Here is an 18,102-nt window from a genome sequence, read left to right as displayed (position 1 = left end):
AATTTGTATGCTTTATATATAATATCTGATATGCATATATAATATCTGATATGCATATACCATTCAAAGTTAACATACTGATCTTTCTTTAATTATACTGTGACTACAAATAATTAAGTAGATGTTAACACTTTCATCCAATAAAATATAATGTGAGAGATAGAAATACCAAATTAGAACAAGCTATCATCACTCCCTTCACATTATGGTGGTTATGAAGTTTGGTCTGAGTCTTCCAAAAGAGGTTTCAAAGTTCATTAAAGAACAAATCTAGGAGGGTGTCAGAGAGGTAGTAGAGTGGGTGGGGTGCATGCTTTTCACTAACCTGACTGGGTTCAATCATCTCACATGGTCCCCCAAGCAATTCCTGCGCAGAGCCAGGAGTAACCTAAGCATTGCCAGATGTAGCCAAAAAGAAGAATAAATTCAGGAGTTAGGAGATATAGTAAAGAAGGTAAGGCAGGGCCCGGAGAGATGGCACAGCGGCATTTGCCTTGCAAGCAGCCGATCCAGGACCAAAGGTGGTTGGTTCGAATCCCGGTGTCCCATATGGTCCCCCGTGCCTGCCAGGAGCTATTTCTGAGCAGACAGCAAGGAGTAACCCCTGAGCAACGCCGGGTATGGCCCCCCCCCCCCAAAAAAAAGAAGGTAAGGCATTTGCCTTGCACAAACCAACCTGAGTTTAATATCCAGGATTCATTATGGTACCCCACTCTTCCAAAGGAGTGATTCTCTGGGCACAGAGCCAGGCATAATTCTAAGCACAGTTGGGATGGCCCAAAAACTGATAAATTAATGAATATAACATTACTGCTCTTTTTTTTTTTTTTTTTTTTTTTTTGAGACTACTGAAAATTCCTTAACAAGTAGATATATCTTTCTCCTTACCACTAGGGAATAGCATCCACATTTAGATTATTATAATTAAAAATAGCCATCGTTGGGGCTGGAATGACAGCACAGCAGTAGACATTTGCCTTGCATGCGACCAATCTGGGACGAACCTGGGTTCGATTTCCGGCATTCCAGATGGTCTCCTGAGCCTACCAGGAGCAACTTCTGAGCTCACAGACAGGAGTAAACCGAGTGCCATCAGGTGTGACCCAAACAAAACCAAACAAACAAAAGAGCCATCATGTACCTGAGCCTTGCATGTGACTGACCCAGGTTCAATTCCCAGCATCCCCAATGGTCTCCCAAGCACCACCAAGAGTAATTTCTAAGTGCAGAGTACAGGAGTAACCCCTGAGCATTGAGTATGGGAAAAAGGGGCAAATAAGAAGCTTCTATCCCACAAAACAAAAGATGGTCAAAATACAAAGATACCCCACAGCTAGGAAAGACTCCAACCATTCATCTGATAAAGGATTAATATCTGAGATATGTAAAGCACTGGTAGAACTTTATAATAAAACTACCCACATCAAAAAAATGGGGCAAAAAGATGAACAGAATTCCACAAAGAAGACACAGAGATAGTCAAAAGATATATGTTAAAATGCTGGGCATCACTTATTATTAGGGAAAATGCAAATCAAAACAATGAAATATCATCTCACACTAGAATTCACTCCTATGTACAATGCAGCACAAATTACAAAGAACAAAAATAGCCAGTGCTGGCATAGATATTGGGGGAAGGGACAATTCATTCACAGTTGGTGGGATTGTCAACTACTCCAGCCTTTTTGGGAAACAATATGGACACTTCTTAGAAAACTAGGAATTGGGGCCAGAGCAAGAGCACAGCAGGTAAGGCATTTGCCTTGCACTTGACTGACCCAGGTTCGATTTCTAGTACCCCATTTGGCCTCCCAAGCCTGCCAGGAGCAATTTCTGATCAGACAGGAGTAACAATGAGCACTGCCAGGTGTGGCCCAAAAAACAAACAAACAAGCAAAACTAGGAATTGACCTCCTCCCAGAGAACTCCGCAATTCCACTTCTTTTTTTTTTTTTTTTTTTTTTTTTTTTGTGGTTTTTGGGTCACACCCGGCAGTGCTCAGGGATTATTCCTGGCTCCAGGCTCAGAAATTGTTCCTGGCAGGCACGGGGGACCATATGGGACGCCGGGATTCGAACCGATGACCTCCTGCATGAAAGGCAAACGCCTTACCTCCATGCTATCTCTCCGGCCCCGCAATTCCACTTCTTGTCATCAACCGCAAAGACCTAAAAAAATTATATCAGGGGGCCGGGCGGTGGCGCTAAAGGTAAGGTGCCTGCCTTGCCTGCGCTAGCCTTGGACAAACCGAGGTTCGATCCCCCGGTGTCCCATATGGTCCCCCAAGCCAGGACCAACTTCTGAGCACATAGCCAGGAGTAGCCCCTGAGCGTTACCGGGTGTGGCCCAAAAACCAAAAAAAAAAAAAAAAAAATGTATCAGAGGGGCTGGAGCAGTGGCGCAAGCAGTAGGGAGTCTGCCTTGCACGCACTTACCAAGACAGACCACAGTTCAATATCCCAGCATCCCATATAGACCCCCAAGCCAGGAGCAATTTCTGAGTGCAGAAAAGATAAGATCATACATACACTTTGCTGCTACACAGATAGACTTGGAGAGCAAAGTAAGTCAAAAGGAGAGGAATAGACAAGAATGATCTTTCTCGGGCCGGAGAGATAGCATGGAAGTAAGGCATTTGCCTTGCATGCATAAGGACGGTGGTTTGAATCTCGGCATCCCATATGGTCCCCTGAGCCTGCCAGGAGCGATTTCTGAGCATAGAGCCAGGAGTAACTCCTGAGTGCTGCCGGGTGTGACCCAAAAATAAAAACATAAAAGAATAATCTTTCTCATATTCAGGATATGAAGATATAATAGGAAACAACAAATGTCCAAAGACAACAGAAACTTATAATTGATCTTCAGTAGGAAATTAAACATGGAAGGGGAAATATTGAGGAGGTACAGATGATAATGGGGCACTGGGACAATGGTGGAAGAAAGCGAACACTCTGATGGAAGGTGTAGTACAGGAATAATGTATGCAAGGGACACTACCATTATTAGTATTGTAAATCTCAGTGCCTAAATTAAACTTTTTTTTAATTGGTAATAACCTCCATCTAACACAATGTACACAGGTCAAATCCAAATGGATTAAAGACTTTGATATCAGACCTGAAACCATAAGGTATATAGAACAATATGTAGGTAAAACATTCCAGAACATTGAGACTAAAGTCATCTTCAAGGAGAAAACATCACTCTCGAAACAAGTGGAAGCAATGATAAAATAGATGGGACTATATTAAGATGAAAAGCTTCTGCACCTTGGGCCCGGAGCGATAGCACAGCGGTGTTTGCCTTGCAAGCAGCCGATCCAGGATCAAAGGTGGTTGGTTCGAATCCCGGTGTCCCATATGTTCCCCCGTGCCTGCCAGGAGCTATTTCTGAGCAGACAGCCAGGAGTCACCCCTGAGCACCGCCGGGTGTGGCCCAAAAACCAAAAAAAAAAAAAAAAAAAAAAAAAAAGAAAAGCTTCTGCACCTCAAAGGAAACAGTGACTAGAATACAAAGACCACCCACAGAATAGGAGAAGCTATTCACCCAATACCCATCAGGTAAGGGTCTAATTTCTTCTTTTTTTTTTTTTTTTGGTTTTTGGGCCACACCCGGCAGTACTCAGGGGTTACTCCTGGCTGTCTGCTCAGAAATAGCTCCTGGCAGGCACAGGGGACCATATGGGACACCGGGATTCAAACCAACCACCTTTGGTCCTGCATCAGCTGCTTGCAAGGCAAACGCCGCTGTGCTATCTCTCCGGGCCCAAGGGTCTAATTTCTAATATATATACAAGGTACTGACAGAACTTAACAGAAAAAAGGCACCTAACCTCATCAAAAAATGGGGAGAAGAAATAAACAGAAACTTTGTCAAAGAAGAAATACAAATGGCCAAAAGGCACATAAAAAAAATGCTCCACATCACTAATCACCAGAGATGCAAATCAAAACAACAATGAGGTACCATCTCACACCACAGAGTCTGGCACACATCACAAAGAACAAAAACAATCAGTGCTGGCAGGGATGTGGAGAGAAAGGAACTCTCATTCACTTCTGGTGGGAATGCTGCCTAGTTCAATCTTTATGGAAAACAATCTGGAGATTCCTAAAAAAACTGGAAATTCAGCTCCCATATGATCTAGCTATACAACTCCTAGGGATATATCCTAAGAACACAAAAATACAATTCAAAAATGCCTTCCTCACAGCACTTTTCATTGCAGCACTTTTCACAATAGCCAGACTCTGGAAACAACCAAGATGTCTTTCAACAGATGAATGACTAAAGAAACTGTGATACATCTACACAATGGAATATTATGCAGCTGTCAGGAGAGATGAAGTCATGAAATTTTCCTATACACGGATGTACATGGAATCTATTATGCTGAGTGAAATAAGTCAAAGGGAGAGAGATAAGACGCAGAACTGTCTCACTCATCTATGGCTTTTTGTTGTTGTTGTTGTTTTTGTTTTGGTATTTTGGGGCCACACCCATTTGATGCTCAGGGGTATTACTCCTGGCTAAGCGCTCAGAAATTAGCCTTGGCTTGGAGGGGACCATGTGGGACGCCGGGGATCAAACCATGGTTCTTCCTTGGCTAGCGCTTGCAAGACAGACTCCTTACCTCTAGTGCCACCTCTCCGACCCCTCATCTATGGGTTTTAAGAAAAATAAAAAACATTATTGTATTATTACTCAGAGACAACAGAGATGAGGGCTGAAAAGACCAGCCCATGATATGAAGCTTACCACAAAGAGAGGTGAGTGCAGTTAGAAAATAACTACACTGATAACTATCATGACAATGGTAGTGAGTGAGAGAAATAGAATGCCTATCTTGAATACAGGCAGGGGGTGGGAGAGGACAAAGATGAGGTTGTTGGTGGTGGTAATGTTGCACTGGTGAAGGGTATGCTGTTCTATGACTGAAACCCAACTACAAACATGTTTATAATCATGGTGCTCAAATAAAGATGATATTTTCTTAAAAACTGGCAATAAAACCCGATGAAAATGTTAAAATAGAAGTACAGCCATTACCAATATTAACCAAAGATCTGACATATTAAGTTCATATGATATTAGTATTGGATAACAGGAATTTTGTTTGACTGTTAAAGTGATACTGACACAATGATAATAAGGTGATTGTAATGACTTAGCTGCAATACTGTCAGACTGCTAAATTTGAAATTATGCGTTTCTTTTTTATTTTTAAATGGGAATCAAAAATTAAAATGAGGAGAATTCAGGGCTTAGAGACAGTATAGCATCTGGGTTGCAGTTGACCAACCCATGTTCAATCCCCAGGTCCATATACAGTCCCCAAGCATCCAGCAGTAATGACTGAATACAGAGCCAGTATTAAACCCTAAGCACTACCAATGATGGCTCAAAAAAAAAAAAAAAAGAGTAGAGGACAGGAAAGAGCTCATTTTTTTTTAAATATGAGACATAAAGTGAGAATTTAAATACATTTTATGTAAATTATTTCAGCTTTATATAATTCAGGGTCATAAAATGACAAACTCTTTTAAAAGACTTAATAGTCTAAAATAAAAATACTTGGTGCCAGGGCCAGAGAGATAGCGCAGCGGTGTTTGCATTGCAAGCAGCCGATCCAGGACCTAAGGTGGTTGGTTTGAGTCCCGAGTCACGGTGTCCCATATAGTTCCCTGTGCCTGCCAGGAGCTATTTCTGAACAGATAACCAGGAGTAACCCCTGAGCAAGAGCTGGGAGATAGTTTAAAGGACAGAGCACATACTTTGCATGCAAGAGGTCCAGCTTTCAACTCTGGCACTGCATGTTTCTCCAAGCATTATGCTGAGAGTAGCCCCTTAGCACCTCCAAGTATGGCCCTCCAAAACTTTGTTTTAGGGCCATACCCAGAGGTTCTCAGGGGTTACTTCTGGCTTTACACTCAGAAATTATTCCTGGTAGTCCTAGGTGGACAATATGTGATGCTCAGGACTGAGCCTGGTCAGACATATTCAAAGCAAACTTCCTACCCACTGTATTATCTTTCCAACTCTTCTGAATAACTATTTTTGTTTCTTTGTTTTGTTTATTTTGGGGCCACAGCCAGCAGTGCTCATGGCTCAGGGTTAAGTCCTAGCTCTGCACTCAGGAATCACTTCTGGCAGGCTTGGAAAACCATAGGGGATGCTGGGATCAAACCTGGGTAGAGAGCATGCAAGGCAAATGCCCTACTTGCTGAACTATCTCTCTGGCCCCATTTTAAAAGGAACAAAAACTAGGGGCTGGGACTACAGTCATAGGACATTTTCGTTGTACATGGCCTATTGGGTACAGTTCCGGCATCCCATATAGTCCCGAGTCTGCCAGGAGTAATTCAGATATATATCCAGGAGTAATACCTAAGTATCACTAGGTGTGGCCCAAAAACTAAAAGAAAAGGAAAAAGAAACAACAACTGTAGGTCACAGATGTAGCTCAATGAAAGAGTGCTTGCCTTCTCTAGATGGGCCCTGGATTCACTCACTAGTACAAAAAAAGGAAAAAATTCATTGGGGATGTAACTCAGTATAGAGTACTTAGTTTACATGCATGAGTGTCTAAGTTTAATACTCAGTTCATATATTTTTACATATTTGTATATGAATGATAGGCATGGACATGTATTTCACACCTGTCAATGCTGAGAGGTGCAGTCAGGGTCATTCAAGCCAGAGCCTAGCTTGGGCCTATAGTGCTTGGGCTAGTGGAGCTCAGGGGGCCCATGTGGTGCCAGACATCCAACTTAGGGCCTTACACATGGGAGGCAAGTGCTCTATCACTTGAGCTACATTCCAGGACCTGATTTAGAATAATCCTTAAGAGTTGCAGAATTCAGAGTGGTATGAGGATTGGTCTCAATCTAAAGTCGTAAGTAGCATCACTCTGACCTTTGAAGATTTGAAGCTAGGCACCAACTTCTCCTCTGACTAGGAAAATTCTAAATGGCATCCATCCAACGAAAGATTGTTTTATCTTCATATGTTGTTTAGAGTAGACACCTTCATCAATGATCTTAACCAGGTCTTCTGGATAACTTGCTACAGCTTCTATAGAAGCACTTACTGCTTGATCTCACACATTAATGTTATAGGAATGGTTTCTTTCCTTAAGCCTCATAAACCAACCTCTATTAGCTTCAGTGTTTTTCTTCTGCAGCTTCCTCACTTCTCAGTTTTTATAAAATTTAAGAGAGTAACTCTTGGTTAAGGAAATGTTGTGGTTAGTTTGAGGAAGGAAGCAAAATTTTTCCTTTGTATTCAACTCAGCTATTTGGCACAAGAGGCCTAGTTTTTTTTGTTTTTTTTTGTTTTTGTTTTTTTTTTTTTTTGGCATTGATCAGCTTTTGACATGCCTTTGTCACCAATATTAATAATTTATAGCTTTTTCTTTTCTTTTTTTTTTTTTGGTTTTGTTTTGTTTTGTTTTGTTTTTGGCTCACATCCGGCAGCGCTCAGGGGTTCCTCCTGACTCTATGCTCAGAAATCACCCCTGGTAGGCTCGGGCGACCATATGGGACACAGGGATTTGAACCACCGACCTTCTACATGCAAGGTAAATGCCTTACCTCCATGCTATCCCGTTGGCCCCTTCTTTTCTTTCCTTTGGAGGATAGAGCTATACCCATAGTGCTCAGTGGATACCCCTGACTCAGTGCTAATAGCACAAGAGACTGGGTCCAGTGGTATTCAGGAGACCATGCAGTGTTGGGGGATAGAGCCTGGGCCTTCCATATAAAAAACATGCACCCTAGGCCACTGAGCTATCTCCTGACCTGTTTAGCATTTGAGTTCAAGTGAGAGATATGCAACCATTCCTTTCGCTTGAACACTTAGAGGTCACCAGAGGATTGATTATTCCTTGGCTTATTTTCAATATTGTTGTATCTAATGAATAGGGAAGCTGGAGGGGAGGAAGAGACAGAGGAATGACTGTTAGTTAGAGTAATAAGAACCAAAACATTTATGGATAAAGTAACTTTATGTTGGCACAGTTTGTGGCACCCCAAAACAAGTACAGTAGTAAGTTCCAAGATCACTGACCACAGATCACCATAAGATATAATGATGAAAAGGTCTCAAATATTTCAAGACTTACCAAATATCACACAGAAACATGAAAGGCTATTAGAAAAATGGTACTTAAAGACTTGTTCTACACTAAAGTACTACCAATCTTCCACTTGTAAAAAATATAGCATCTAATCAAAGCATAGTGCAATAAAGTAAGATATGCCAATATCCAAAGAAAAAAGAAACCCAAGTAGCTATATCAGAAAAATTTTAACAATTGAACTCACCTCTTCAATATTTGCTGCCTCTTTAGTAACTGTACCTGTTGTAAGTTAAAATATATATTATTATTATTATTAAAATATAAAGAGGTAAAACCAAAAGTTATTTTTTTACTAAGATAAGTTATATTCATTTCGGGGGGACCCACACCCAGCAATGTTTTGGGGTTACTCTTGGCTCTGTATTCAGGACTTATTCCTGGCAATACCTAGCGGACCATACAGGATGCAGGGATTGAACTCAGGTCAGCTGGCCGATGCCAGGCAAGTGCCCTACCTACTGTGCTATTGCTCTGGCCCCAGCACTGGTTGTACTTGTTCTTTATGTGATGAGTCTGAAGTTCATAAAATTTGTTTATACATGAGTAGATATGCAGAGTATTATCTTGAGTGAAATGAGTCAGGGAGAAGGACAGACATAGAATAATCTTACTCATTTGAGTAGAATATATAAAAAAAGAAGATGGTATGGTAATAATATCGAGACAATAGAGACAAGAACAGGAGGGCCAGTCTATGGTAGAAAGTTTGCCACAAATAGTGGGCGTGTGAAATTAGGACAGAGAAAGGACCACTATAACAATGATAGTTGGAAATGATCACTCTGAACAAGAACTGGGTACTGAAAGGAGAAAAAGTGATATGAACAATACCACTTCAGAAACAAGCCACAGTGTCTAAAAGAGGAAGTAAAAAAAAAATTGAAAGTGGGGCTGAGGGGCTGGAGAGATAGCAAAGCAGTGCTTGCCTTGCTCAAGGCCAACCCAGGACAGACAGTGGTTCTATTCCCAACATCCCATATGATCCATGAAGTCTTCCAGGAGCAATTTCATTGAGCGCAAAGCCAGAAGTAACCCCTGAGTGCCACGGGGTGTGACAACCAAAAAAAAAAAAAAAAAAAATGACAGAAAGTGAGGCTGAAGTGATAGCACAGTGGGTAGGGTGTTTGCCTAGCACTCAGCCAACCTGGGACCAACCCAGATTCAATCCCCAGCATCCCATATGGTTCCCTGAGTCTGCCAGGAGTGATTTCTGAGCACAAAGCCAGAAGTAACCCCTGAGTGCCAATGGGTGTGGCCCCCACACACACACACACACACACACGAGAGAGAGAGAGAGAGAGAGAGAGAGAGAGAGAGAGAGAGAGAGAGAGAGAGAGAGAGACAGAGACAGAGACAGAGACAGAGACAGAGACAGAGAGAAAGAAAGACAGAGACAGACAGAGAGAAGTAAAATGTCTGTCCCAGGTGGGGGAGAGGGGGGAGGGATATTAGTTATAGGAAATGTGGCTATATCTATAACTAAAACTCAAATATGAACAACTTTGTAACCATGTGTTTAAATAAATAAAAAAATCTTAACCGCAGTTGGATCCCCCGGCATCCCATATGGTCCCCCCAAGTCAGGAGTGTTTTCTGAATACATAGCCAGGAGTAACACAGGAACGTCAACGGGTGTGGCCCAAAAACAAAAACTAAAACAAAAACAAAAAAAAAAACTGGGGCTGGTGAGGTGGCACTAGGGGTAAGATGTCTGCCTTGCAAGCGCTAGCCAAGGAAGGACCGAGGGACCGATGTTCAATCCCTTGGCGTCCCATATAGTCCCCCCAAGCCAGGGGCAATTTCTGAGCGCTTAGCCAGGAGTAACCCCTAAGTATCAAACGGGTGTGGCCGAAAAACAAAAACAAAACAAAAAAAATCTTTGGAAGCATAAAATGACCTAACTTGAAGCTGTACTTTAGAAAGCCATTGTGATCAAAACAGAAGGAAAAAAAAAATAGAATTTTAAAAATTGTTCAGGAGTCCCTTGAGCTAGAGTATAGGCCCCGTATGTTGAGGCCCTGAGATCAGTATCCTGGTATCTGTGTATATCCCTAATTTTATCTAGCACTGCTGGGCCCAAGTAGCTCCAAATCACTGACACAAGTATTGACTAATCCAGTCCTAATATCTGGGCCAAGTTTTACCTTAAGTGACCCCAGGTTCCCTGTAAATTTCAGCACTACTTTGGAGGCCCCCCAAAATTTAATTTTTGAAAAGTGGTCTGAAAAAGAAAAAAAAATGGTCCAAGGAAACCAAGTCAGCAAGATTACTTGGGATGTTTTACAATCAGACTATATTGGAAATATCATTGGTAAAAGCAGATACATTAAAATCATGAATTGTACATCCTTCCTTCCTTACCCAATGCCACCCTACTTGCTACCCACTTCCTTCAGAGATAGAAGGGTATTTTTCATCAGGTAAGTGTAACTATTATTATCAAAAAAGAGCATGTAAGACTAGACAAACATGCATACCTATGATTTAACCAAATACCTTTCTATACATACCTTTTGGAAGACTGTTAGTGTTCCCTGTGGGATGGGCAGGAGGTATTTTTGCCAATGACACAACATTGGTTATAATTGGTGTAGTATTATTACTCTTTACTGAAGGAAGCTCCATTGAAGTAGTACGTATTTTAGGATTATCTACTGATTTAAATAAACAAAAATGGAAGACCCAGTATGAATAAAAGAATTGTAAACAAAAACCTACTTAACAATGTAGTTTTCAAGGCACAGTGCAGGTATCAAACTGAAGTTGGTGGAGCCAGAATGATAGCACAGCGGTAGGGGGTTTGCTTTGCACCTGGCCAACCATGGACGGACCCAGTTCAATTCACAGCATCCCATCTGATCCCCGGAGTCTGCCAGGAGCGACTTCTTTTTTTCTTTTTTTTTCTGGTTTTTGTTTTTTGGGTCACACCAGGCAGCGCTCAGGGGTTGTAACTACTCCTGGCTCTGTGCTCAGAAGTTGCTCCGCAGGCACGGGGGACCATATGATCTCCCAAGCCAGGAGCGATTTCTGAGCACATAGCCAGGAGTAACCCCTGAGTGTCACCGGTGTGTGCCTTCCCCCAAAAAATCAGAAACTCAGTGGGTAGAGTGTTTGCCTTGCATGTATTGACCCACTTTTAATCCTTGCATCCCATATTCCCACTGGAGTGATCCCTGAGCACAGAGCCAGAAATAAACCATGAGCCCTGCCAGGTATAGTCCCCAAAAACTATAAATTTCAAATAATATTTAATAAATTAAAAATAGGGGCCAGGAAGGTGGCGCTAGAGGTAAGGTGTCTGCCTTGCAAGTGCTAGTGTAGGACGGACCTCCGTTGGATCCCCTGGCGTCCCATATGGTCCCCATAAGCCAGGGGCGATTTCTGAGCGCATAGCCAGGAGTAACCCTTGAGCGTCAAACGGGTGTGGCCCAAAAAACAAAAAAAAAAAAAAGAAAAGAAAAGAAAATTAAAAATATAAAACTCACAATAAAAATTTAAAAAAAAAGGGGGCCGGAGAGATAGCATGGAGGTAAGACGTTTACCTTTCATGCAGAAGGTCATCGGTTCGAATCCTGGTGTCCCATATGGTCCCCCGTGCCTGCCAGGAGCAATTTCTGAGCATGGAGCCAGGAAGAACCCCTGAGCACTGTCGGCTGTGACCCAAAAACCACAAAAAAATAAATAAATAAATAAATAAATAAAACAAAATAAAAAATATACATAGTTTCAGGATTAAGAATTTTTCTATTAGGGAATATTGAAACCCCTATACTAAGCTTGCCTCAAATAAAAAATTTAACATTATAACCTTTTCTTTGTTTTATTTTGGGGCCACACCCTGCGGCAGCAGCATTCAGGGTTACTCCTGGCTGTGCTCAAAAATTGCTCCTGGCAGGAATGGGGGACCATATGGGATGTTGATTCAAGCCACCATCATCAGTCCAGGGTCGGCTGCTTGCAAGGTAAACACTATACCACTGTGCTATCTCTCCGGCCCCAACATTACAACTTTTTTTTTTTTTTTGGTTTTTGGATCACACCTGGCAGTGCTCAGGGGTTATTCCTGGCTCTATGCTCAGAAATCGCTCCTGGCAGGCTCAGGGGACTATATGAGATGCCGGGATATGAACTAATGACCTTCTGCATGAAAGGCAAATGCCTTACCTCCATGCTATCTCTCCAGCCCCACATTACAACTTTTATAAGTAAACCGAAGTAGTTGTCCATCCACACAAAAACCACTGGCTTTGTTTGCAATATTATAGAATGCAAATTCAACCTGGCCTACATGAAATGAGCACAAGACATTATTTTGAAGGTAATGGATGATTAATAAGACTATAGAGGTAGGCAAGAGCCAGAATGTAAAGATCCAAAGTATGAGGTATAGTCAGTTCAGCAGCACTCCAATCTTCCATCAGAAAACAAAATACCAAGTGCTTTGAATCTTACAAAGTGTTACTTTGAAGAGTTACTTTAAGAACACGGCCAATTGGGGCCAGAATGAAGATATACAGCAAGCATGGTAAGCCTTGCACAAGACCTTGCATACTGGCTGACCCAAGTTCAGTCACACCACATACAGTCCCCCTGTCCCTGTCAGGAGTTACCCCAGAGTACAGAACCAGGAATAAGTTCTGAATACTGCCAGGCGGGGCCAAACAAACAAACAAAAAGAATATTCCACATATCTGAGAGACCAGAGAAATAGTACAAAGGGTAGGCAATTGTCCTGCACACCACCAACACTAGTTTGATCCCCGGCAACACTCATGATCTCCCAGAGTGATCTCTGAGCAGAGCCAGGAGTAAGCACTAAGCATCACCAGCTCTGGCCTAAAACCCCAAAAAAGGAGAACACTGGGTTGGAGAAATAGAACAGTTGATCGAGGATTTACTTTGAATGTAGCCTTGATCCTCAGAGCCACATGATTCTTAAGCCCTAGAGAAGTGATTCCTGAATGAGAGCCAGGTGGCTCAACTGGTTATGCCAACATTTAAAAAAAGAGACACAGGTGCCAGCGAGGTGGCGCTAGAGGTAAGGTGTCTGCCTTGCAAGCGCTAGCCAAGGAAGGATCCCGCAGCGTCCCATATGGTCCCTCCAAGCCAGGGGTGATTTCTGAGCGCTTAGCCAGGAGTAACCCCTGAGCATCAAACAGGTGTGGCCCAAAAAACCAAAAAAAAAAAAAAAGAGAGAGAGAGAGATAATAAAGAGACACAGAGGGGCCGGAGCAGTGGCGCAAGCTGTAAGGCCTTGCAAGTGCTAGCCTAGGACAGGCCGCAGTTCAATCCCCCGGCATCCCATATGGTCCCCCAAGTCAGGAGCAATTTCTGAATGCATAGCCAGGAGTAACCCCTGAGCATCAATGGGTGTGGCCCCAAACCAAACAAACAAACAAAAAAAGAGACAGAACATACCACATATGTAACTATTCATCTGAATATTTTAACCATATTAGTTGCCCTACTTACAAATTTATTTTATTCTTAGCCAGTAACTATTTGAATAACTGGTCCACTTTATTTTTTTTATATATAATTAATGTGTTGTTCTTTTCTCTTGACCACAAGCAAGCTTTGGATCAAATTTTAGGTCAGTTATAGCAACTATATTAACATATTTGTATCTTCTCCCCATTTATCCTGATTATATTATTATATTTTCCTTTTTTGTTTTTTTGGGCCACATGCAGTGGTTCTTAAGACTTACTCCTGACTATGTGCTCAGAAATCACTCCTGGCAGGGCTCAAGTATCATATAGGATACTGAGGATAGAACATGCACTGACCACATGCAAAGCTCAAGCCCTTGAGTTTCTTTCTTTGATTTGCTTTGTATGGGATCATACTCAGGAGTTAATCACTCCTGGAGGTGATTGGTGGACCACACGGGATGCTGAGGACGGAACCTGGTTCTGCTACATACAAAGCAAATGCACTACCAGCTGTACTATCTCTCCAGTGATCCCTGATTTTCTTTTTTAAATTTAGTTTAGTTTATATTAGCTTAGTTTTAGGTCACACCTGACAGTACTCAGGTCTTATTCCTGGATCTGTGCCTAGAAATCATTCTTAGCTGGGCTTGGGAAACCATATGTGGTGTCAGGGACTGAAGCTTGATTGGCATGTGCAAAGCAAGCACCCTACTATTCACAGTCCTATTATTCCTATTTTTTTTTCTATTTTTATTTCTTTCCTTTTTTTTTTTTTTTTTGTTTTGGGGCCACACCCAATGACGCACAGGGGTTACTCCTGGCTATGTGCTCAGAAATTGCTCCTGGGCTCGAGGGATCATATGGGACGGCAGGAATCAAAACGAAGTCTGTCCTGGATCAGCCGCATGAAAGGCAAACGCCCAACAGCTGCACTATCGCTCCAGCCCCTTGGTATAAGTTTCTTATGTAACTGTTAAATTCAGGCAAAATCAAACAAATCTAATTTTCCTACAAAATCAGTGTTCAGGGACTGGAGAGATAGCATGGAGGTAAGGCGTTTGCCTTTCATGCAGGTAGTCATCGGTTTGAATCCCGGCGTCCCATATGGTCCCCCGTGCCTGCCAGGAGCAATTTCTGAGCCTGGAGTCAGGAATAACCCCTGAGCACTGCTGGGTGTGACAATAAAACCACACACACACACACACACACACACACACACACACACACACACACACACACACACAAATCAGTGTACAGATTAATTGCTATTTTTTCTGTGTTGTAATTCCTTAAAGTTGCTTCAAGGGCCAAGTTTTAGGATTCTTACACATACTTTAAAGATTCTTACACTTTTGAGGAAATTCAGGCCATTAGAATTCAGTGAGGTTTTGATTTTCTTATTATTTGCAACTATGTGTGCTGACAAAAAATTCTAGCTCTTAAAGATATCATAAGTAAAATTTAATATTACCTTTATTTTTGGAAAGAGGGTCATTTGTCATTTGATGATGACAAAACTCCAAGACACAAAACAGATTACAGAAATATTTGATGTTTCCTCGCCAACTTATAGACTCGCTTAGCTTACCCTGCCGTCTGCAACTATCACACTTAGCCATCTGAAAAAGAAATGTGAGACAAAACAGGCTTACCATTATAGAACTGTGAATAAATAACAATCATAAAAACCTGAGGTACTAAGAAGCAGGACACACAAATCAGTTGAAATCATAAAATGTTTCTACCTTAGAATGTGATTAAATAGAAGTTAGAGAGACAGTCAGCCCTGTATGCAGCTGACCCGAGTTTGAAACACAGCACCTCATATGGTCCCCTGAGCTCTGCCAGGAGTGATCATTCAGCAGAGTCAGAGTTAGCCCTTATTACTGCCAGGTGTGGTCCAAAAACAAAGCAAAAAAAAAAAAAAAAAAAAAGTAGCTAAATATACACCAGATAATTTGTTTCATATAGATAATGCCATAAATCAAGAGAATATAAAAAACTGATCTTCTGTTTCCAAAATTACTTGACAAAAGAATCTGAAGACAGGCTCTACTTCCAAAGTTTAAAAAGCAGTATTAGAGGCCGGCGTGGTGGCGCTAGAGGTAAGGTGTCTGCCTTGCAAGCGCTAGCCAAGGAAGGACCTCGGTTCGATCCCCCGGCGTCCCATATGGTCCCCCAAGCCAGGGGCAATTTCTGAGCACTTAGCTAGGAGTAACCCCTAAGCAACAAACAGGTGTGGCCCAAAAAGCCAAAAAAAAAAAAAAAAAGTACAAAAATAAGCAGTATTATGGTAGAAAGAATATGGACTTGAATCATAAAAATAAGGTAGGGGGCTGGAATGATAGCACAGTGATAGGGCATTTGCCTTGCACACAGCCAATCCAGGAAGAATCTGAGTTTGATTCCTGACATCCCATATGGTATCCCAAGCCGGCCAGGGACAATTTCCGAGCACAGAGCAAGGAATAACCTCGAGCACCTCCAGGTGTGACCCAAAAACCAAAACCAAAAAAAAAGTCATAAAGATTGTCTTACAGACATTCATTGTTGTGCTGATTATTCATATCTAGTGATATAGGTGCTGTCATCTACCAGTTTATTCAGGGGCATACTACTTAACCTCCTAGACCTGATTGTTTTTCCTAAAAAACAAACTGGCAATCATAAATCTATCTCCTGAGATTATCAGGAGGATGAAATAACAATTAGGAAACTCTAGACCTATAAAAATGGTTTAATTCCAGGAGCCAAAGCAATAGCACACACAGCAAGTAGGGCATTTGCCTTGCAGGTGAGGCAACCAGCCCGGGTTTAATCCCTGGCATCTCATATGGTCCCCCAAGCCTCCCAGGAGTAATTTCTGAGCACACGGGGCTGGAGTGATAGCACAGAGGGTAGGGTGTTTGCCTTGCACATGGCCAAACCAGCTTCAATCCCTGGCTTTCCATACGGTCCCCCAAACCTGCCAGGAGAGATATCTGAGCGCAGAGCCAGGAGTAACCTGAGTGCCACGGGGGTATGACCCAAACACAAACAAACAAACAAAAATTCTGAATGCAGGGCCAGGAGTAACCAGGCATGGCCAAAAATAAAGTGGTTCAATTCTTATCCCTAGTTTTAGCCTTCAAAAAAATAAAAATTTAAAGGAGGTATTTAAAGTGGTCATTCATTTGACCTAGGAAGGAAAAACCACGTCTAACCCTCTAATTCATCAGTGATGACCTTCTGAATAGACAGCTACTCACAGGCAACATAAATATGTCAAGTTCTCATTTAAAAGAATTCAAAAGTGATAAATAAGGTCACTGTACTTAATAAGAAAAAATATATATACTAAAAGGCACATACTACCCTCAAATCAACAAATTCATTAAAAAAAAAAACCCTACGAGAGTTCATGTTTATATTTAACTGATTTTATTTCAGAATCCTGTAATTTGGTTTCTTAGTTCTAAATACAAATCTTCACATAGTTTTACACAGAAAATGTGTAGCAATTTCTAAGAAGGAAAGCAAATAGGTAAATTACACTTTTACCTGATAAAACAAAACTGTAAATTTGGACATGCAGTCTTCACAGCAAAACTCTTCTGACCTGCCCTGCAATCGATTTTTTACCAAATTAGGGGAAGTCTGTGAACAGTAACTACACATCTTACAATATGTGGTTCCACATTGTTCTGCAAAGTCACGGGCAAAAAGGAACTTGCAAACTGTAAACAAAAAAGAAATCATAAGAAGTAACAACCGATTTGCATCAATTTTTGAGTTCCATATATATATTTTTTTAAGCTAATTTCTCAATACGTGGTACAATTGTTTGCCTCCAGGTTAAAAGATGGTCTCCATATTCACAAAACAAAAAATTTTTTAAATATATTCTAAATCGGGCAGAAGAGATAGTACAACAGGTAGCACACTCGCCCTGCACGTGGCATACTCAAGTGCAATCACCAGTACCTCAAAGTGATCCGGAAGTAAGCACTGATCACCAAATATGACCAAGAAACAACAACAAAATTAGGATTAAATTTATAATTTAAATTTAAAATTTAGAATTTTATTTTTATTCTAAACGTTTATTCTAAATTTAGAGTTAAATAATAGAAAAATATATTCTAATGATTCAGCTAAAACATCAGAATTTTAAAAATTCCTGGGGGCCAGAGAGATAGCATGGAGGTATGGCATTTGCCTTGCATACAGAGGGATGGTGGTCGAATCCCGGCATCCCATATGGTTCCCCGAGCCTGCCAGGAGCGATTTCTGAGCGTAACCCCTAAGCGCTTACGGGTGTAACCCAAAAACCCAAAAGAAAAAAAGAATTTTAAAAATTCCTTAAGCAAAAAAAAAAAAAAAAAGTGACTTCACCCTCAAAAAAAAAAAAAAAACTCATTTGAGAAGCGAGAGCAATAGTACAGCAGATTCCATCCCAGCACCTCGCATAGTTTCCTGAGCCTGCCAGGAGTGACTCCTGAGTGCAAAATCAGGAGTAACCCATGAGTATTGCCAGGTGTGGCC

At 41.5% G+C, this 18,102-nt stretch overlaps 1 protein-coding gene across 1 annotated transcript in view; it reads right to left on the bottom strand.

The window, feature by feature from the left end:
- Positions 1–18,102, bottom strand: part of ZMYM6 (zinc finger MYM-type containing 6) — a 57,501-nt gene that overhangs the window by 13,181 nt on the left and 26,218 nt on the right. Inside the window, exons 10-13 of the mRNA XM_049775533.1 lie at positions 17,119–17,294; positions 15,050–15,197; positions 10,654–10,797; positions 8,328–8,362 (exon numbers count right to left, since the gene is read on the bottom strand). Of these exons, the coding sequence (XP_049631490.1) occupies positions 8,328–8,362; positions 10,654–10,797; positions 15,050–15,197; positions 17,119–17,294 (503 nt within the window). The remainder of the gene's footprint in view (positions 1–8,327; positions 8,363–10,653; positions 10,798–15,049; positions 15,198–17,118; positions 17,295–18,102) is intronic.

The sequence above is a fragment of the Suncus etruscus genome, chromosome 6 (assembly GCF_024139225.1).
Source record: "Suncus etruscus isolate mSunEtr1 chromosome 6, mSunEtr1.pri.cur, whole genome shotgun sequence".
Classification (NCBI taxonomy): Eukaryota; Metazoa; Chordata; class Mammalia; order Eulipotyphla; family Soricidae; genus Suncus; species Suncus etruscus.
This window is presented reverse-complemented; position numbering and strand designations above follow the sequence as displayed.